Raw genomic sequence first — 22,140 nt, 5'->3', positions numbered from 1 at the left:
CCTTCGGGCAAACGGTCCCATGTGAATTCCCAACGCACAGATTTTGAGATTATCGTTGCACGAAGCTGGGACATAATTTGGTTCCTAGTTTATCCGAGCATTACCAAAACATGAAATGTTGCACCATAACGTCGAGAACCGTACTTCCCTGTGACGCAGTCCTTAGAGAACTGGAAGTAAACACACTGCTACCTCCATATGATTCTTCCTTTAGGGCAAAATGGTTGACACTAGAAAGAGCTACTAAAATTTGCAGAAGAATCGAAATCTGTTTACTCGGACGGAGGGGTCACGTTCCTGGAAACCCTTCATCCCGCAGCTCAGCGGCATGGCAGAGGAACAGCCAAGAGTCAGAACTAGGGCAGCGGGAACCTCCTCCGCACCACTGGAGTTGAGCCCTGAAGGCACGAAAGGAATGGAAATGGTGTCAAGGAGCAGAGCTCACACGTCCCAACACATGACTTTGGGTGTAAATATTCCAACCAGTCCATAATACGGTCGATTTATTTTTTCTTTTTTTGATACTACTTATATGAACCAGAAACTCAGAACATTTGCCTTGCTTGTTAGCCTGAAGAAGAGAAGCCCAAAGGGTGACCGAAGAGCTGCCCACGACTACGTGAAGGGCAGTTATAGGAAAGTCAGAACCAAACTCCTGTCAGCAGCGCCAGGAGATGGAAACAAGGTGCGATGGCCACAAATTGTGCCTTGGGAGACACAGGTTGGACATCAGGGGGGAAAAAAGATCAGTAAGAAGATAGTGAAGTACGGGGCTCAGTTACCCAGGAAGGTTGAGGAGTCTCCATCCTTGGTGAGATTTCAATATAACCTGCATTGCTTTCCTTAAAAAGACTTTCTTTCTGAACTGGGGGAGCTTCGAACAAAAGTGCAATAGAAGAAAACTACCATTTTTTAGGGATTTTAATTTCTTTAACAATTGTTTCTTTAATAACTTTTAGGGATTTAAATTTCTTAATTCTACTCCTTCAAAATGCAAATGCTATTCACTCTGCTGTCTGCTGCGGAGCCAACACACTCAAAAATAGCATCGCATGGGGTCCCATCAAAGACTTCTAACATCACCAGGTATCTCCTCAATACCAGGTGATTTCTTAGAAGAAGAAAATAAAGTACCACAAGTTATTTCCCGTATCATGATGTGGTATCTATCATGAACAGAAAACGCCTCCTGCAGTAAAACCCATAGTCTGCAAAAATGCTGTAGACAGTAGATTTCCTTTCCCTTAAAATCAAAAGCCATCTTCTCAAAACCAATACGTAAAAAAACCCCAAACCCAGTTTTGTTAGGGTCTGTTTTAACAACAAAATATTTCATATATGGATTAAACTTAGTTTCTGTAAGTATGTGCTTGTGTCTGTATGAGAGTGCACGTATGGGATCATGTTTTTTCCTCTGCACTGTAAAGAGGAAACTCGTGTGCGCGTGTGTGTGTACGATCACAGGCTTCTTCCTCTCTGCATCGCAAAAAGGAAATGCAAGCTGGGCTCGACAGCCTGCGCCTTACAGAACCAGCTTTCATCTTCACCCAGGAGCAGCCACCGCAACTTTGTTGAGGCTTTGCCTCTCGGAGCTGCCGGTCCCTTTGCTCACAGATAAATACCGAAACAGGATATCACTATCACCCGTTCTGCTCCTTAACAGAAAATCTGCACCCCCTTGTGCAACTTCTCCGGCAACTTGCAGAAAAAAAAAAAAGCGCAACAAATCTCTTTAACTGACAATATTTGCACTCCAAGCTGCTGTTAGGACAGGTGTTCTGCGGTATTTCTATTTTTGACAGTATAGGCTTCACACAAGATGAAAAGGGACACCTGTACTCTAAAAAAAATGCCCACAGGAGCAATGAGGGTGCAGGCAGGTTCATTTTCTGTAGGTGCTTCTTTTTCAAAAATTCATATTATTTCACTAGGTAAAAGAAAGCAAAAGGGCAGTGCAGCGGGCTGCAAAACCTGCCGATGCGTTCTTACTCAAAGGCAAGTACGAGGTTGATTTTTGTTAGCATTAATGGACTGGAGCTCGTAGGTAAGGTCATATAATAAATTATTTTTTTTAAAGTTCTTGTAAATTAGTTATATTGTTATGATATCTAAAATATATTCTTGCTTTTATTTAGATAGAAAACTGATAGAAAGTAGGGTGTTATTTGCAGGAAAGGTGTCTCTATAATTGTATTATAACTTTTTGACTAACCAGATAGTATCAGTTCCAATTCTGATGTACCTCTGCATGATTAACAAAACTCTGGTAAAGCCCTTGAAAGATTCACCTGTGATTTTTCACCCCAGCTCCAAAACCCTGAGTAGCCTCTTAGTGCAATGCTCCAGCTGGGTGCCTAATTACTTCGCCCTGTAAATAAGAAACCTCTGCTGCTGGAATATTGTCTAGCTATAAATCCTTTATTAACGTCATGTTAACAGACAGAGCTACTCAATACGCAAGTGGTGTGCATGCAACACACACACGGACGTAAACAATCCGACCAACCCAGAGCTCTTGTTTCCTTGGCTTTTTTTGGAACTACATCTTCACTGGAAGCCTTAATCGACGTTACACTGATGCTGTGCCTACAGAGCAATCCTTTACATAGTTTAGGAGTACCTATAGTCTCTATAGGTGCTATTTTCATCATGCCAGAAAAGAGCCGCCCCTGTGTGCGCAGCAACACGTTGCAAAGTAAACCCACGCATAACGAGTCGAACAAGCTACACCAGTCAGCGCAGAGTTTTGACAGCACGTTAGGGATCTCTGCCAACACAGCTCTCTTTGTCCGAGAACATCTTCACGCGGCCACAGTGTACGTACAGCTCTGGCTTAGCTGCGTCTGTAGGCAAGCTCACGCCGAGTTCAGCAGAATTTGGGACAGCATAGCCAAACCAAATGTGCCCCTGTCCACGCTCGTCATTAAACCAAGTTTAAACGACGACCATGGTGACAGGCATGGTCAACACCGGGTTGTTTTGCTGCCGTTGAGAAGAGGGCGGCCGTCGCAGCAACGCCTGCCAAGTCTGGGGTGTAGGTGTGGGCTCTGCCCCCGCTGCATTCCAGCCCTTATGAGCAAGTAGAGATTAGGACCCAGAGAAAATGCCAGGGATGGAGGGGTGGGGTTAACCCCCGTGCTTTCCCATTTAGGGTGTCTGACAAGTGACAGCCCCTCATCAGCCCGTGGTTCTCGCGGGGACGGGGGTCCTCGCCTACAGCAGCCCCAGGCGGGAGAACTCGCAGCATGGTGCCGCCGAGCAGCGGAACCGTCTGAGCCTCAGCCGGCCCAACGCTGCCAGAGGGAGAATCGCTGGGGCGTGCCGTCCCTGAGGGCGGTTTTGGGGGGAAGTGTGCCTGAAAGGGAAAAGGGGGAACCCGAGATGACACCCCTCAATGCCAAGGTAAACAATCTCTGTCCAAAAATGTGTATTTGGTCAGTTCAGTAGGACATAGTTTGAGCTTTGAGTGTTTATTGTGTTTCCTCTAATAGTAGTGTTCAGCGATGCTTTTTCAGATCTGCCAAGGCTCTGGGTTCCTAAAATATCTCTGGTGTAATTCCGCTTGCCTCACTGTAGTTACCCCAGAGGTGAATTTGGCCCTTTAATCGTTTGGGGTTGCTGATCGCTCTGGGCGTGCTGCTTGCTCGGCAGATTTTCTGGAGCACTGGAATTTCTTGTGGAATTCTGTTCTGTGTGGGCAGCGAGTCCTCTTCAGCATCAGCCCAGGCACAGCCATTAGAGGATGCGCTCCTGACATCGTTGCTTAATCGGCCATCTCCTCTGCGTCTTTGTCTCCTTCAGGCTCGCTTTTCTGCTCAGCACTTCCACAGCTCGTCGCTGCAGAGAAAAAGGACTCATGACTTTCCCCTGAATGTAAATAGGCTATTTTTCATTTAAATAATATTCCTGTTATAGTATTTTGTAACAATCAGTAGGAGTGAGTAATGGACGCTTTCCTTGCCACAGATATTAATCTAATACTGCTGCAGTGAAGAAAAGCACGCCAGGCAGTAAGGGAAGTCAGTGGAGCAAACACAGCAACTGCTGTCCAGAACGAGAAATCCTCAGCCAAGGGACCAAATTCATCCCAACCCACAAAGGTTTTATTGGCAGCTCTCAGCACGACACTTTCATAGTCTGAAATAGAGAGAGATTCCTTATAAACAGCTTTATAAACAACGGCGAGGTAGAAATGCAAAAGAGGTTCCAGGGGGACTGACTGGAGGAGGGAGACGGTGAACATCAGAGCTAGAGGGCGAGGGAAAACGTGACGGAGGAGGAATTCTTAGCGAGAGAGTCGGAAAAGGACTGGAGGCAAAAAGTAGAACTTCAGACATCTGGATAAACATAAAACGTCAAACTTGGAAGAGGTCTCCTTTCGTAAAGGAGAAAGTTTGTAGTTTCTCTTTCATCGCCAACAGTCCTACCTGACGTACTCAGTGTTTACCTTTCGCTGTCCTCTTTTCGGTAATCATACTACTCATAAAAGAATTCAATTGATACAGTCTATATTTAAAACTATTATTAATTACATGTATTAACTATTGTTTCTTGACATGTGCTACCTCGAGTCTGGGCTGGGGCTCACCCGTGCACTGCTCCGTGCACGTGTAACACCCCGCGTAGGGGACAGCCCTCGTCGCCTGCGAACCTCTGACACGTGCAGTGAGAGCACGAAGCTCACGCCACGCGAGCACGCGCTTCGGTCCTTAACTACATACATTCAGGGCTAACAAAAAACGTAACCACGTGCTCAACATCAAGCTGCAAGTGGCCGCTGAAATGTAAAGCGTGTGCTTATACATCTCGCCAGACTGTAGCCTCCTGATCAGAGTTTTGCTTGCACTAGGACAATATACACAACTGAAGATTTTGCACGTACGCAGCACCTTCTACCTCAAAATCTGAGAACACTTTACAAACTAGGACAGATATATTTTCATATTGTTCCCAAAGGTAAGGAAGTATTCTTTTGGCATACACAAGAGGAGGAGACAGAATAAAGGAGACTGTAGTTTCAAGTTTGAGTGTTGTAAAAAGTACATTAGACTAGTTAAAAAATTCCTACGCAGTAAAAATTAGTTTTAGTGCTATGCAGGATTGCTCAAAAAGATGCTTCAGGTGGCATTATCTGCCGAACCAGCGACTGGTCCAATAAACGATACTACCTCACCTTACGAACCTTGCTCTTTAATATTCTTAGGCTGTCTGGGCTACTCACATCATCACTTGTGATGTGTCGGTGTCTAATGTCACTTTTAAGAAATACAGTTCACTGCTCTCCGTGAGTAAACTTAGAGGTAACAGAACCACAGCCACTACGGCACATCAGTTCACCCTTCTTTGGGCCAAATTCCTCCAGGGTCTAAGGCAATCTAGTCCATATATTTGTTAAATTTTTAAGCAGTGTAGCTTTAACTTTACAAACACCAGAAGGATTAAAAGGATAACTAAGGATAAGGGGATAATCTCTTGCCTTTCAAGGTGCTAAAGATGATCTCAGAATAAATGCCAGTAAATTAAACCCAGGATATTTTAGCAGAAAGAAAAATCAGAAATATTATGGAATTCAAAAGAATAAGTGATATTCCTTGTTTAGATGTCTTGGGGTTGCCAGGCCTAAACTGCAGCCTAAGAAGTCTGAAGGAAAACTGGGCCAGTAGGAAGAGACCGATGCAAAAGCATTTTACAGGTGACGTGGTGGAGTCACCCATGGAGATTTGAACATGTTAAGATTAATGATTGTCACAGATGCTACTAATAGAAATGCACCAAAAAAAAAAAATCACAGCAAATCTTATGAGAGTTCCAGTTTTGCAAATTCAACGAGTGCAGATAAACGTTAAAAAAACTTTTGTTTTTTTTTAAATTTTTATTAGAGCACAGTATTTCAAGGTGTGTCCATCCCTTGCAACAGATCACAGAACATAAGGCAGTGAGCAAGCCTTGATGTATGGATAAATAGCAAGTCTGGATAAATAGCAAGGGTCTATTTCTGTTTTATTTCTCAAGCAAAGGTGTTGCGTAATTGGAAGATGAAGTGATTTTTTTTTAAGCACAAAGTAATTACACTATGAGAGTATGGCTTAACTTATTCCTAACTTGCTAAAGCTAGGAAGTATGAAAATTAATTTTTTGCTGATTCCTTGGTAAAATGAGGTAAAAGTGTTTTCTGTTACTAGACAAAGTCAGGTTAAATAGACATGAAAGACTTTGTTCTTCTCTGACTGAAGTCAAAGTCAAAATTCTTATTAACATGAAAGGGAGTAATATCAAACCTATGATCTTGAAAGGAAGCAGCAGCGGTATTGCATCTGTAGAATAACAGGAACATGCTTTGAATGCTGGAATACACGCTGCATTTTGTTTACACCGAGAGGAATTACTTATTGCAATATTTGCATAGTGTTCAGTTCTGTTTAATTACAGCTGTCTGTGAGGAAGAGTTCAATAGTATAGACACCAGATTCAAACCAGATTTCTTTCTAGAGCCATAAAGTCAAATTCCAGGGCGACGGACACAGACTTTCATCCATATGAAGGAGAAGATTGTTTCAGACAGTCTAACACATGAAGCTTTTTTTAATTCTCCCTCTTTGGAGACATTAAATGAATGGTGATGCCTGCTCCGTCTGCTGGGCTGTTAATGATCCCTTAGGCTGTATTTCATGAGGGAAGGGAGGTAGCTTCGCTAAAAATATCCCCACCCCTGTGCCATGCTGAATATGGCCCAGGCGCTTCCTCTTCACCGGCGATGCACTCCCAGTGTCACATACGGAGTATGAGCAGCGTGTATGGTCGTCTGCACAAATAGCACACAAAGCTATAAGGGAAGAGAGTGCCAGATGTGGAGGCAGGGTCCAGAAACGTGCAGTGCCGCCGGCTCCCGCCATCCCTCGCCGCCTCAGCCTCCCCACACCACAGTCAGCCTCCCCCAGACTTCAGGCCGGTTTTAGGATGCAGACCGTTTAATGGAGGAGTTTGCTCCCTGCCCTTGCCTGTCAAGCTCCCCGTCCAGCCACAGAGCTGCATAACCCCCCAAAGGGGGAGAGATGTGGTGTTTCTAGAAAGCTCCACGAGAACGAAGGCTGCTCTGGCCAGGCCTGCGTGAGGGACCGGCATGGCGGGCTCGGCCTCAGCAGTGAGGGCAGGTGGTGGCAGTGTTTCACGGCTGATCACACAGCCGACGGCTCAAAGGGCCTGGTCATCTCTGGCAGGCTGTCACCCCGCACACAGACATGAAGAGAGAAGGGAGTTTCAGTCGCCCTCAAGGAGTTTATGGCACATCTGCTGCCCACGTTTCTAATTCATTGTCACTTTCTGAGGGGAAGTACGAAGTTCGTAGGGCTGAGAAGGGACAGTGGCAGCCTGCCAACGTTGTGCTCAACTTCCCAGCCCCGGGAGCGCCCCTGGGTTTGCCGTTCCCCGGGCTCGGTGCGGTGGGGCCGCCCGCGCTCCCGCTCCCGCTCCCGCAGCGGCCCCCGCAGGGCCGAGCCGGTGTGAGACGCCCGGCCTGCAGGGGGCGCGCTTCTCTCCCACACCGGGGGGCGGTGCTTGGCGACGGCCCGCCCCGCGCGGGGCGTGGCCACCTCAGCCCGCCCCGCCCCGCCGCCCGGAGGCTCTTAGTGAGGAGGTGGTGGTGCACAGTAGCAGCGTCATGGTGAAGATCGCCTTTAACTCCCCCTTCGCCCAGAAGGACGAGCCGAAGAAGGAGGCGGCCGAGGCGTTGGTGGCCGATAAGGTGTGGGGAGCGGGGTCTCCGCGCCGCCGGGTCGCGGCGGGAGGAGCGGGGCCGAGAGGGGGTGGGGGGGGCAGGAGGAGGTGGGAGCCGCCGCCATCTTCTCGCAGCGGCTGCGGGCCGGGGGAAGGCAGCTGGCAGCCCGCGGAGCCTCTGGCGGTCACCCCGCCGCTCCTTTCGGCGCTCCCCGGCGCTGGGGCAGCCTTTGGGCGTGGGGGCGGCCGCTCTGCGGTCTGCTCCGGGCGGTGAGGGGGGCGCCGCTCCCCTCAGGGCCGCCGCCGTGAGGGGCTGCCGGGCGCTCGCCGGGCGGTGCGGGTCTGAGAGGGCTCGAGCGCGCCGCGCGGCCGCAGCGGTTTGCGGTTCCCTCACCGCAGCCCTTTTCCCAGCCCGGCTGCCGCTCGGGAGGCCCCGGGCGGTGCCGAGCAGCGGGGCTGCCGTGACATACCCGGGGGAGCTTCGGGCCCGCACGCAGCGGGCAGGCCTGGCTGTTTATCTCACAGCTGGGCCTGTGCCAGGGCCGCGTTTCCTGACGGGGTTTTAAACCTCGGGAGCTCGCAGGCGTCAGTCCTGCGCGCTGGCGAGCTCCGGGGCTCGGCTCCGTCCCGGTGCCGCCGCCGGCCCGGGAAAAGGCGCCGAGCAAGTGCAGGGTGGAAGCCCGGTCCCCGTCCAGGAAAGAGCGGGTTTGCGTCTTCCGAGCAAACAAAGTGGGTTAGGGCTCGTCCTCCGCTCGCTGCTGCTCTGACACCCTCGTAGGCAGAGAGTTGGAGAGCGGCGCAGTGGTGAGGTGCCTGGCCTTCTGGTATGTCTCGCTTAAATTGAGAAACCTGCCATAAAGGGTTTTAAATAGAAACCCAGGGAAGTGCTCTGTGGTTGGCTTTTCCTTCCTAACGAGTTGCCGTGTCTCTGTCTTGAATTGAACTTTCCAAATCTGTGAGAGACTTTATTTTGAAGATGTCTTGCTTAGCCACTGATGTTTTCAGTCAGATGATCAGCATCTAGGTAAATAAATCAGTAGCTCTGGAGGAGGAATATGGGATGGGCTGAGTTTATTTGTAATCAGGGAGTAAGAAGACCCAAGAACAAACCCTCCAAAAAACACCAAAATCTGTGGACTTGGACTCTAGTGTCTTCCCCTAAGCTGTAAACAGCTTTCCTTCCAGCCTGCAGAGCCTCTGCCTCTCCTGAAAAAGCCTCCCTTTAAAAGGGGAAGGGATGCACAGTGATGTTATTGCTCAGTCAACTGTAGGAGTCGTGTGTGCTGAGTTAATACAGTAGCACTGAATTACTAGTTCAAGAGGAGAGGGGGGAAAGTAGGGAAACAGTGTAGGTGGAGGACTAATTTAAATTTTGAAAATATCATTATTCTGGCTAGTTTCTCATAGGACAAACTCCTCAGCTACTCCTAAGGCAACTTGTTATACATGTTTTTACTGGTCCTTTACCATGCAAGTTGTGAGCATAATAGTTCTAATATACACTTACACCCTTGCTTCTCAATTTAGAAGCTATTCGTGCTGTTTTGTTGTATATGTCACAATATTCTCTGTGTTTGTGCATGTGTACGTGGGGTTTTAACAGCTCTTCACTCGGACTTCAGGGCTTCGAGTTGCACATAGACATCAAGTTCACAACTTTACTCCAAGACAAACTTGTTCTAGTGCTTGTTAATGTCTCCTTTTGCTGGAATATTTGTGCAGAGCAAACAAGGTTAATGGGTAATATTGGCTGAAACAGCACAATAAAAGTCCCCTAGAATATGTGCACAAAACACTTGAGCTTGCAGAATACTCTCCCTGCAGATTCTTTGGAGCTGTGTCAACGGTGTCTCTTGAGTTAACTGCAGATGTTAACACAAGTGATTTTTCTCCTCTGTTACTCCTAGTTTGCTTTGCTTGTTACTTCACAGCTTAGAACCATATTTTCTTTGCAGGTTTTTTATGATTTAGTATTTTTGAGCAGAGGCTTTGTAACCTACTGGAGCGAAGTCTTGGTATTGTGTTCTCTTACCAACTCTTTCTTCTCAGATTCAGGCTGCCTGCATTGCTTCTTAGTATGATAAATACCTTTGCTTTGTTTGAAATACATGTAGTGTGCAAGTGTAGCTAATTACATGTCAACATCATCCAAGCACTAAGGATGGCTGTGGTACCAAAACATGCTGCAGACTGTTGTGTTCAAGTAATGATAGGCTAGATGAGTAAGTTACTGAAAGGTGTAGATAAAGGTGGTGGAATATGAAGAGAACAGAATTAGTCTTGATCTTAAGAGCTAGTTAACTCTGAAAGGTGGTTTTCATGTAATGGCATATAAATGGGGCATAATTCTGACTTGAAACTAGGTTTGGGTTTGAGTTTTTTGGGTGTTTTTGTTTGGGTTTTTTTTTTTTACAGATGCTTAACTAGCTGATTGTAGTGGCTTATGTCTTGCTGAACCAACATTTTCCTCTTTGGAGGATGCGAGAGTGGAATGTAGGAGTATTGACTTTCACAAAACAGCTTGGGTTTTGTTTCAGTACTTGCATAGCTGATGCGTTTGACTTTTGCACAGCTATATCTTGCTGAGCATGGAAATATGTGCAGCCTTTGCAGTAATACTGGGGCTTGTAGTGTTCACAGGTCACTTAAATATATTGTGCTCTATGGGAGTTCAGATAGACCCAAATGGAAAAAGGCTGTGGAAACTGCTGTGCTAACTAGCTACTGACTGTAGGAACAACATGAAAGAAAGATTTTTTTTTTTTTTTTTTTTGCTGTGAGATCCAGCTTTTCTTCCTGACCAGCACAAAGAGCAGGTCTTGAAAGTGAGCCACTAAATACTGGAGTTGTGAATTATTGAAGGGCCATACTTGACCAAATATATAGATTATCTAAACATTTGGAGTTTGGTTAGTTTTGGTTTTGTGTTCTGGGGTTTTTTTTTTTGTTTGGGTTTTGGGTTTTTGGTTGGTTTTTTTTTTTTTTTGAAAGACCCAAACCCAGTGTGTGTTTGCCCAAAGGGAATGTCTCTTCTGATTATTTACTATTTGGCAGTACTTTTGTTGTTCTCTCAACTTAGCTTGTGTGAGTGCTTTACCTGGAAGTCTAGAAATGCATTGAAAGACCTCCTGAGTGTTACATTTGCCACTCAGACACTACCACTAACTTTGTTATTTTGAGGCTGCGAGGTAGGATGTGCCACAGGGACTTGTTTTATTTGGCGTAATTTGAAGCAGAATGTGAGCTGGCGAGTGGTTCTTTTTCATAGTGGACTTCACTTGTGCATATTACAAGTTCAAAAACCTGAGTCTTTGACTAAAGTGTCAGATGTTCCCCATCTGATAGACAAAGTTGCATCTCAGCTTCTTCTGTTAGTCCAGCTTTGTAAGGAAAAGTAATGTTATCTTACTCTGTGTGATAGCAAGAGGAGGATAGGAAATTAGGTGTTGGGAAGAGGCCTGAAAACACAGTGTACCTTAAAATGACCTTGCTCTACAAATCTTGCTTTCCTTGTGCTATATTGTGGATGCAGCACTGTATCTTTTGTTATAGTAATTTAAATTTTTTACACCTCAAATAGTTTCTGGGTAAAGTTTTGTCTAGAAAGCATCCTCTGACTAAGAAGGTACCTTCTTTCAGTGCTGTTTGAAAACTGATCTTGATATCATGCAGTAGTATTTCATGTAAGTGTTTTCTTATTATATGATGCTTGACTTAACAATTCTCACTGCGCACTTTGAGCTACCATCTTCTATTTCTTCTAAGTGAAGCAGTAGATAACACCTTACTTTAAATTCTGAGTGTCTGTGCTTTCTAAGTTCTCATCCCTTTTTATTTAAAGGATCCAGAAGTTGCCACACACGGAGGTGAAAACTCATCTGGAAGATGTCTGTTGACTCTGCTGGGTCTAGCGTTCATCTTGGCAGGAGTTGTTGTTGGTGGAGCCTGCATCTACAAGTACTTCATGCCTAAGGTAATGTGAAAGTTCTTTTTTCTTTAAGTATCCCTGAATAAAAAAAGTGTAACTATAAATGAATTATCACTATTATAGAAAACCTTCAATAACTAGGACATGAAGGCTGCTATGTCCCTTATAAAGGCTGCTGGTGTGACAGACCTGTGCTTTGTCATAGAAATACAGTTGTAAAGCACCATTTGCTGTAAAAATAATTAGTCTTGCTCTTACTTTTAGCATAAGGTGTACCGTGGTGAAATGTGCTACTTTGAAAATGAAAATCGTGATCGTGCGGTAGAACCTTATTTCCTCCCTATTGCCGAAGAAGCTGACATTCGAGAAGATGATAACATAGCCATCATTGATGTGCCTGTTCCAAAGTTCTCGGACAGTGATCCAGCAGCGATCGTTCATGACTTTGATAGGGTGAGTATATGTGAAGCGATAAGAAATTGCTAGTCTTATTGCCCACTGGGAATTTGTGGAGCGGATGGTAGTTGTAACAGCTTCAAGGTTTCCATTCTTGAGACATTTAAAGCTTACTGTCGATGCGAGCTTCCCTTTGGGGATGGGTTTAAGTGTGGGAAATCTGACTCTTTTAACTCTGTAATAGTAGACTTAACACTCCTCCTCCCTTGCAGAAGTTACAAGAGTGTTGGAGTCACGGTGGGTATGAACTCCTCTAACTGGATTGTTTCTCAGAACAATGCATCTTGGTGCTATGCATCTTTAAATTCTGTTGCCCATAGGATGTCTGGAAGTGACACTTGCTGTTTGGTTAAGAATCTCATGTAAATAAGGGTAGGATTGTAAATGTGAGTTAAGAAACAGGGAAACTGAGGATTTGGTCTAAGATTCTGTCAGACTGTGTTACAGCAAAATGTCGAATTCCAAACAAGCATGTGCCTTGGATAAGTGAGTTTAAAAATCACTTCAGGTAGCTGAAACCTAGGACTCGAAAATGCTGTGTTAGTTGCATATAGTTTCTCTATAGCAAAGATGAGAGGATGGTTTTAATTCGACTTTTTTATTAAAGTTGCATTGATAGTGCTGTTATCCTTAACCGTGAAAGCTCTCATAGGTTGGTTATAAATCAAACCTTGGCAGTACAGATATGATGATGGTGAGGACACTAGAACTGACCTTTGTACATGCTGCCTTTAACAGTAGCATGGAATGTCGCACAGCCAAGCTGTGCTGCCTGTGTTCGCAGTTTTTGCAGCTTTTATCGCTGCTGTCTTGACAGAATCTTGGCTATAACTTCAAGGATTCGGGCAACTTAAGAACTTCAGTTGATTCTGGTTAAGTGCGATGTGAATTGATAATAAAACGAGTAGATATGTTGATAACTTTAGTTTCTGCAGGTTTTGCACTCAGCGGTAGTGTTGATGTGACTTTCTAGAGACTAATACCTTTTTCTGAAGAACCATTTACGGGCAACAGTTGCTTATCAGCGGTTGCATACCTTTTGTTTGTGCTATGCTTAATTGGACTTCCTCAGTTAGGAGGGCTTGCTCCCAAATCCTTTCTCTGCATTAATACAAACTGTAGTCATTTAGAATTATGATAGAAACAGCTTTTATAGTTGGCTCTCACTTCTGTACAGTTCTGCTGTAAACCATAGCTATAACCACTTGTTAGCTAAACTTCTTATACTAGACAGTTCCTGAATGCATTGCTTTGGTACTAGCTGTGTATGATCTCCAGATTTTTGAGTTTTCTTCTTAGTCCTTGTAGAACTGTGTTCTAATAATCAAATGCCATGCTTAATTGAAAACTTGTTTTCAAAATAGCTTTTGACGGCGTATCTTGACTTGCAACTGGGTAACTGCTATGTGATTCCATTGAACACATCCATAGTTATGCCGCCGAGAAACTTGATGGATCTCTTTGCAAAGCTGGCGGTACGTGGAAACTTTACTATTAAGTTATGCTGACAAGATAGCTTTTGATAAGAATGCTGGGTGTTGCTTCTGAACTAGTCTCTTGCTAGAACAGTCCTCTTGCCATCAAAGTACATAATCCCCCTGGCTCAGTCACTGTGCTGAAGTTAAGGCCAGCTGTCAGTGTATATTATGTTGAGTAGATTCATGCTTAATGCTCTTATTAATACCTAGCTTTATAAAAGCTGAAAGCAACCAGCAAATAAGGTTAAATTTTGCTATTATAAAGGAATTTGATAAAGTTCCAAATGTCATTGAAAGCCTAAACCTGAAAGTTACTACCGGAAAGCTCACTTGCCCCATGAGAGCTTTAATGAAAAGAACAATGTGAATTTGTTGTTCTTCTGTTTTACTGGTGCTGTAGTTAGGAGTTCACCACAAGCATTTTGACTCTTCAGTGACTAAAACTGGTATCTTTCCAAGATGACTTATGGGTCAAGTTGATAGAGCTTGCTGCTACTTCCAAATTAAATGTGATACTAAGCTATCGTGTGTCAAATGTACTTTTCAAAAAAGTCATTGACTCCTCTATACCTAGTGCTAGAGGCCACCTGATCTAGCTTAAAGCTTGTCTTCATTAAGCCAAAAAAATACAGTGAAACAAGCTAAGTGTGTCTCCCTGCCTCCATTTTTAGGAGTTAGTCACAAGGGGTAGGAAGTCATTTCAATAGCAGTCTTGTGGTAAAGCCTTAACTTTTGTAGGTCACGCTGCTTTTTTGTATTTGAAATATATTGCCTCAAAGTGGAAACTTTCATAATACTTTGTTTCTCCTCTTTTAACTACAAACTTTCTGTTGCATACAAAGAAACTTGAACAGGTTCTACTTATGTTTGCTTCATGTGAGGCAAGCAATGTTAAGGTTAACTGTGCTTTGTTTGGATGTAACTGCAACTGTTTGAAAGAGCCTTTGTCAGTTTTTAACTTTTCTGGTATGCAGCTGTTTGAGACTAGCATATCTTAGTATTAAAAAGAAGGAATGCTGAAATCTAGTGCTTGAAACCCTTCCAAAGCAGAGAGTAAAATGTAGTGATGTTTGTCCATTGTTACCAGAATACTATTAACTCAAGGGGTTTTTTTCTCTTTTAGACTGGCTCTTACTTGCCTCAGACCTACTTAGTCCGTGAAGAAATGGTGGTTACAGAGGAGATAGATAATGTGTCTGATTTGGGTATCTTCATCTACCAACTCTGTGTTGGAAAAGAGACATTCAGACTTCAGCGCAGAGACCAGATAACGGGTAGGTTCCCTTCAGTAAAAAAATACACTATTGTTCAAGTAGGGAAAGGGTAAATACTTAAACCTTTGGAGTTTTTGGACTGGGAAATCTTTGAGTGTTCAAGATGAGCTGAGACTACCCATAAAACTGGTGAGTATTTTCCCTGACTTACAAGTATGCATCTGAAGTTTCATTCCAACATGATGAGAGAGAGTTTCAGTTATGGAATTAGAGGTTACATGCCAGAACCAAATTTGGATTTAGCCTATTTCTGTTCCATCTTTTGGTTGAAATCATAAGTTAGTTTAGCCCCAAAATTCATATAATCTATCTGATAATGTGAGTGTCTGTAGGTGTGGCTTAGACTGTTGCTGTCTAAGACTGGGTTACGGGAAGTAAACCAGTAAGTAAGTAAAAGCATTATCTTCTGGTTCACTTGCTCTGAAGAAAAAATAATTGAACAATTAGCATTAGACATCCCAGACTTACTCTCTAAAAGAGGCGTAACACTTCATAGGAACTTCTGAGCTCTGTTTATTGCCTATCTCCTCGTGCCACCCCCTGCCATTCCATGAAAATGATTGAATTTGAGGTGTTGGTGGTTTGACATACTGGAAGGAGGCCTGGAGTACAGGAATCTGATGCTATAAGTTTCAGTTTGCTGTTAGTTCTCAGAGCATTTCATAGTTTGCTGCTCTCACCAAACACATAGCAAACTAATCCTTTGTCAGTTACAGCCTTTCAGAATGCAAATGTTTGGTTTGTCAAAACACTGCTCTGGTTTTCCTGCCAAGCTCTTAGGCAAGAGTTTCCTCAGCCCAGTTACAGCTTGCAGCATCAGGAGTCACATCTGCTATTTGCTAAAGACTGCATCCTGTTACTAGATGGAAAGCTGTGTATGTGGGAGCATAAAACTGGTCCTGAGTAGCTAACAGTGTAGGGCACATGAAGAAACAGTAAATGTTGCTTTTATGGGAGGGAGAGGCGTGTGTCTCTTAGCTATTGTGAAGATGCTTTTGTGAACAAGTCCAAATTGACTGCTGCTGTGACTGAAAGATTGTGTCTACAGACAATACTGTGAAAAGTGTTTATGATATTTCCTTAAATCATCTTGCTATGGCACGTTGTTGACATCTTTGCTACATAGTAAGAGACTTCTACAGAATACTTGCACAAAAGGATTCTAGCAAATGAAAAGTGCTTCTTGGTACAGTTTCTGTAACTAACCTTGTCTGCCCTTGGAGGAGAGGGGGGTGGGAAATGTAGTCAAATGGAAGACGGCTGCTCAGGAGAAAACTGTTCAGCGACAAGGCTTGTCTTGCCTTCCAGATCAAATTTCTAGCACGCCTTTCTTCTGTGTACAAGCCATGCACATGCAAATAATTAGACTAAAATGGATAAACTCCTGTAACTTCTGTGGAGAAGTCTTCTCATTTAGCTGGTGCTGCATAACTTCTCAGATCTTGTAGAGTTCATGGGTTCATCAGCTAAATCAAACTGACCTCAGGTTCTGCAGTGGTTCCCTGGAGTTGTAGCTGAAGGCATGTGAGAAACAGGGCAAGTTATCCTGACCGTTCAATTATGTACCCACTTAGATAGCTGTTGGAAACTTCTTAGCTTGTATGGCGTTTAGATTGAGATGAATTGAAGGACAGCCTATATTTTTAAGTGCTTATACACTATAGCAGTGCCCTGCTGGGTTTGGTTTAAGCACTAGTGCTGCTAGCTTCAATGGATAGCTTCTCTTGCTTATTCTGACTGATTCTCTGCTTATTAAACACGCTATAAAGCTTTCTTTTCTAATTGTTGTATATTAAGAGCTTTAGTTGAGCAGCTTGTCTTTGGCTGTACTACTGTGTTCTTGTCTCCTAGTAAAGATTCACAGCTGATACAGGTAAACTGCCTGGGTCCAATCCAATGCTGGCATGGCCCAAAATAGAGAAAATCACTTTAATAGTGTTAGGAAAAACTTTAAGATCGTCAGCTGAGTGGCAAATCCTCGCAGGGCTCTCTTCAAGGTGAAGACTGCTCTGTAGAAGCATGCTCTGTGTTGTTATATCCTGGGTGCAGGGAAGTGCTGCTAAAGAGCTAGGGTTTTTTTTTTTCTGCACCCTTTTCTGAGGTTTTTCAACTCTTTTCCTGTAATTTCTGCTTTGCTTTCCTTTGTGGTTAGGAGGGGCTATGAGAAACTTTGCCATAAATTATCTGTTTAGTGTTGCCTCTTCTGTCACTAAAATGGTGGTGGGATACTAGATTAAAAGTGCTTGCTTGCCTTGTCCCTGTGTTGTATGTGAGCCCCTGTTCTGTTGTTACCATTCTGAAAATGAGGAGGGAGGCTTTCTGATCGGATAGAAACTGATGTCAAGCTCTGGTTGGAATTCGTGGCTGTAGAAACACTGTACTGAATGATTGTACCTTGCTGCTGTTCATAATGATACAAAACCTGTAAATACTTGCTACTGGGTTATAGCTCTGCTTTACTTAGGCTCTCATCTTCTCTCATCCCCAGGTCTGCAGAAACGTTCAGTGGAGAACTGTCATTCAATCAGACACTTTGAAAACTCTTTCGTTGTTGAAACAAAGATCTGTCAGCAGTGAAGGGTGTTGGATGGAAGGTGACTAGTTCACACCTTCATTGAGAAGTCTGAGCGTTAGACTTTGACTTCTTAAATTAAAATGTGCAGTGATAATCAAAAGCCTTATGCATTTTCTGTGTATTGCTTGTATTTCAAAGACAGAGTCACCATTTCACTTTTTTGATCCTTGATATAACTTTTTAGTTGTCTCATGTAAAACTTAAATTTGAGTATGTTTTTTTAGAAGGTTAATATCAGTTTATCCGTTGAATGTGGTTTGATTTAGTGTAATCTGGTAATGGCAGAAAAAAAAATATATAAACTGTTAACCAATTCCTTGGCTGGAACCAATTCTGTTCACCTTAACTTTCACAGAATGATTACTATTAATAATCTGTGGTTTGCACATCTTGTGTAGTTCTGTAGAATAGCTCTGCACTCCGTATCCTGGCTAAAAAACCTTCTGATGCATATCATTAAAGGTTTATTTTAACTACCATGTGTGAAGCATGTAAAATCCAACCTCAGTGATCATAAACCTCTAACACTACCCTCTTTCTTTTTGTGCAATTACTGTATTGAATTAGTATGTATATTTGGAACCTTCTCTGAGCTTACATTTAATTCTTCTACCTTTGGTTTTGTGGTATTTAGTTAGATTCAGATAGAGTTGCTCTTAAAGCTTATCAGTATTTTTGGTTATGAATTGGTTTATCCTGTAACTTCCTACTTCAAGAATCTGTTCTGGTGTAGGTCATTTGTGAATGTGACTGTAGTTGTAAACTTAAACTACTCTGGCTTATATAAAACTTTTTAGATCAACTTTTTATGAGCAAGTAGCATTACTACTGCAGTCAGAGCATTGTTCGGGTTTTTTTTTTGAAAGCTGCAGTATAAAGATAACAAAGAGTTAGTGTTCTGCAGTTGATGAACTTGAGAGTTTTATTAAGGGACTTTATATTGGCATAAATTCTGCAACCCTATAATAAATGTTTCTCTAAAACTTTGGTGTTTGTGTGACTTCATGGTGCTCAGAGGCAAGAGCACAGTGCACTGGGCTATGGCCCCTGTGGGGGGAGTGATGGTTACGGGCCTGGGGCAGCATGCAGTGCTCTTACCTCTTTTACCCTATCTCTCTTTCAGCTTGTGAAGCAGAATTTCCTCTTCCTGTTGCTGTGGAAATGCTTTGTGGTGCAGAACAACCATGGGGAACAACAGGGAGGAAGAAACATCTTGCTTCAGACTTGATCCCCCTGTGGGCAATTCTCAGTGATCAGTGCTGTAAGCCGAGTCGATGGAGCAGGGTTCTGGTGTGTGGGCTCTAGCTGTCAGTTGTGGTATAGGAAGGAAGGCTGCAGTCTAGTTCAGCTGTTTTGAATATTGGTGGGATTAGGCTGGTGATGAAAGGTATGCTTGTCTTTGTGTATTTATGACAGTGTTGATGAGAAGTCTTTAGCATATCATAATACACCAAGACAGCAGAGGGTTAATGACCAGCTGCTTGTTAATGCCTTTCAGCATTCACCTTTGCTGCACTATGAGAGCCATGCGGTGAGATTTCTCTGACTGGTTGTTCAGAGCTAAAGTGTGTATTGAACCCTTCTGGCTTTCCTGGAAAGGAACTCAAATTATACAGCTGGGAGTAAAACAGTAAGCAGGCTTTCTGCACTAAGTAGTAGGGAGTGAGAAGTGATGGTAGGAGTAGCAGCTCTCAGTCACTGTTCATGAAACTGCAGGGGAAAGGAGTAGAGCCCAGCTCCTGGGCAGCCGGGAGCTGTCCTGGAAAACAATACAGCTGTTCTCCTGAGGCATATGGCGATGTGATGCAGAGGATGTGCCCCAAAACTAGAGGTTTCATCTGCTTGGCTCTAAAATAGTAAGTATAGAAGAGTATTTAATTATGTACATAACTTTACTGAATGGACTGCTGTGGGAAGATCAAATTATTGTCACTGGGAGTCAGATATGCTTTACTGAAACAGCTGTGTGTTACTGGGGGAAGTAGCTGTGCTGACAAGTTTCTGCTACACACTTGCAGTGTGCTCGGGCAAGTTCCTGTCATCGTGATTTCCTTCTCCAGATTCTCAGAAAGGATAATGAGGGCAGGTTGGCTGTCTAGTTTGTTTTGGTAGTGTTGAGTGGAAGGGTTTGGAAAGGTGTTAGTTGCAGACAGCAAAAAGCATCTGCTTGCAGCATTGGGGTTTGACTTTATTGAAAACAAAACCCAGAAACCCTTCCTTCCAGCCTTGAGTGACTGTGCAGCGCGTGGCTCTCGCTATATAAGCCACTAACCTGCTGGTTACCTTGAGGCATGTAACAGGAATGCTAGACAAGCTTCCAGATAGGCTGAAACAGTTTCTCTTACCTTTGTCTGGTAAAGATTTTGAAAGAAATTCAGTCAGTTCCTTAAGAGCTTATTAGATGTTCTAGGCAATAAGCCAGGATACTCGGAGGAACAGATTGTTCTTACTTGCTTGGTGTTCTTACGTGGAGAAAGTAGCTGAAGTTTCGGTGATGCATGCGGTGTGCTAGGCTTATTATCTGGCCCTAATCCCTTTATGCTGGGGGCAGGCATTCATATCAAAGGACTGCAGTTCTCAGGTTGCTTCCATGAAAACAGCTGGTAGTCCTGGGATCCTGTCATGCTGTCCCTTGGATTGAGTAGCTCCTGTGTTCAGCTGGTCTGAGGAAGCAACGGCGGCTTTGAGTCGGAGGTCCTTTGCACCAGTAGATGGCACAGGCAGCAAGTGCTTGGACGTAAAGCATGGTAACTGATTAAAAACTTCATGTGTGTATTCTAACGTACAGGTTTTCCGGTAAACCTAAAAATGATTTGATGAAAGCTTCCTCTAGGTGGCGTTTGGTGTCTTTGTTTGGCTTTTACCTATAGGAGAGAACACTTCCATAACACAACTGTGATCTGTGTAAAAACCCTATTTAATATCTGAGTAAGATTGTGCTTCAAACGTGGGTGTGGTAACTGAAGGGAGAACATTACCAAGATGCAAATGCAAATTTAGCTCTTGTAGTAGCTTCTGTTTATAGGTGTGTTTACTGAAAAAGCAACCAGTGTGCCCAGGGCAAGCAGCAGCCTCTGTGCACTTGCTTATTGACAACTTATCTTTATGCTACCTTGCAGGTTATTTTTCTGACACAGTATTTTTAAGATGCAAGTTTTAAATACCTTTATGAATGTTAAGCTGACAATCCAGTGCTTTAGGTGATTCCTCTTCCAGCATTACATGTGAAGTTTTTTCAAGTTTTAAGTAACCTAATCAGAAAGACACAGGAGAAATCACAATTAAGAATGAACTCGAAGTTGTTACTTGGAGGAGATGCCACTGACCTTTGCAGAAGCCTGACAGCTTTCTGTCTGAGTGTGACTGGTAAGGTGTGGGCTGCTGCTGGTGGGCGTGTGACAGACACTTCCAGTAGAGTAGGTGCTAGTCTGCCCTAGAACTTCAGAGTTTCCTCCAGTATTACTTGTGTGTGTGTTTTTTAAAAAAAAAAAAAAAAAAGCATAGGAATTAAACTGTTATTTGCATACATAAATACCCTGAGATGAAGATCTAGGGAAGGAAAAATGGGGATGGGGTGGAGTCCTTTGAAAGACGTACCCAGGCATCAACCTCGTATGAAATAGAGCTTTAGCACCTCAGACTTGATAAACCGGTTGTCTAAAAGTGAGATTTTTCACAGTAAGCTTGACTCTATCCTGTGGACTGTTGCAGCACAGCCATGCTTAGTACGGTAGTGGAAAACTCTCACCTCACGCCCACAGCCAGAGTCACAGTGTATATGCAGATGCCTGGAGGACGAAGAGCCTGCTAGGACTTCAGCAAGGCTGGACTGACTATTAGTTCTTGGCATTGCAGGGAAAGCTGCCAAAAATACAGATGTGCTCAGCAGAGTTTATGGTGAATGATGGCAGAAATATCGGAGTGCTGGAATAGGCTCTGAATTTCTCTGAGAAATTCTGGTTTGCTACTTTTAAATCCTCCTCTTGTGTCTGGGACTTGTTCTCCAATTGCTGCGGCTCTGCTTGCAGCAGGGTGGGCTGAATTGGGCAGTCCCCTCGCTAGCAATTGAGCAGTTGCCAGCTTTAGATTTTGTAGTTTGCTTTTGTTCCTTGGTCTTCTCTGAAGTACTTGGGAAGGCTAGAAAGAAAGAAAACACTATGGTTTAACTGAAGACGGCCACTTCTACCCTACCACTTGCCCAATGTGTTGCATTTCACCTCCTGTTCTCCTAAAAAGCCCCAAACTAAAAAAAAAAAAAAATCCTAGAAGAGAACATTTGTAGGGCCAGATAAATGCAGTACAGTCCACAAAGCGCCTGCAGCGGCACAGTAGCCGTGAGGCTGACTGGGCTTGAGGTCAGGCTTGGAAGGATTAAAGCTGCTTTGACTGTCCTAATTTTGAGCTGTGTGGGGGATGGCTGGGCTGCTACCTATTGCACAGAGCCCAAATGCTGGCACTGATGGAAGCTTTCAGCCTGTGACCAAAATAACTATAATATGTATAATTAGTCACATTATACATTCAAATTATTTTTTCATTACGTGTATATATTTGTGATATTACCTAGGCAATATAAATGGGTGTATTTCTCGCCTTGAGAATACTTAAAGACTCCCCACCTAGCGCTCTACCTCCAGAGGAAATTATTTCTTACAGTTCAACTATTTTGTTTACCTAAGTGTATTTTCTCTCTTTGTACTGTGACACCTCAGAGTT

At 43.7% G+C, this 22,140-nt stretch overlaps 1 protein-coding gene across 1 annotated transcript; it reads left to right on the top strand.

Annotated features, from left to right (window-relative positions):
* The first annotated feature begins 7,225 nt into the window (after window positions 1-7,225).
* ITM2A (integral membrane protein 2A) lies at window positions 7,226-18,407 on the top strand. The gene is made up of 6 exons (XM_075763024.1): window positions 7,226-7,741; window positions 11,555-11,686; window positions 11,906-12,094; window positions 13,462-13,572; window positions 14,699-14,849; window positions 17,338-18,407. The coding sequence occupies exons 1-6, from the start codon at window positions 7,658-7,660 to the stop codon at window positions 17,424-17,426; spliced, it is 756 nt and encodes a 251-aa protein (XP_075619139.1). The 5' UTR covers window positions 7,226-7,657; the 3' UTR covers window positions 17,427-18,407.
* The last annotated feature ends 3,733 nt before the right edge of the window (window positions 18,408-22,140 follow it).

This window comes from Balearica regulorum, chromosome 11 (genome assembly GCF_011004875.1).
Source record: "Balearica regulorum gibbericeps isolate bBalReg1 chromosome 11, bBalReg1.pri, whole genome shotgun sequence".
Taxonomy (NCBI): Eukaryota; Metazoa; Chordata; class Aves; order Gruiformes; family Gruidae; genus Balearica; species Balearica regulorum.
The sequence above is the reverse complement of the archived record's forward strand: the minus strand, read 5'-3'. Positions and strand labels throughout refer to the sequence as shown.

Excerpts from the sequence above, each read along its gene's own strand:
- ITM2A (XM_075763024.1), top strand. The coding sequence starts at position 7,658 with ATGGTGAAGATCGCCTTTAACTCCCCCTTCGCCCAGAAGGACGAGCCG. Across the intron at positions 7,742-11,554 it reads AGGCGTTGGTGGCCGATAAG|GATCCAGAAGTTGCCACACA; the intron begins GTGTGGGGAGCG and ends TTTTATTTAAAG. Across the intron at positions 11,687-11,905 it reads ACAAGTACTTCATGCCTAAG|CATAAGGTGTACCGTGGTGA; the intron begins GTAATGTGAAAG and ends TCTTACTTTTAG.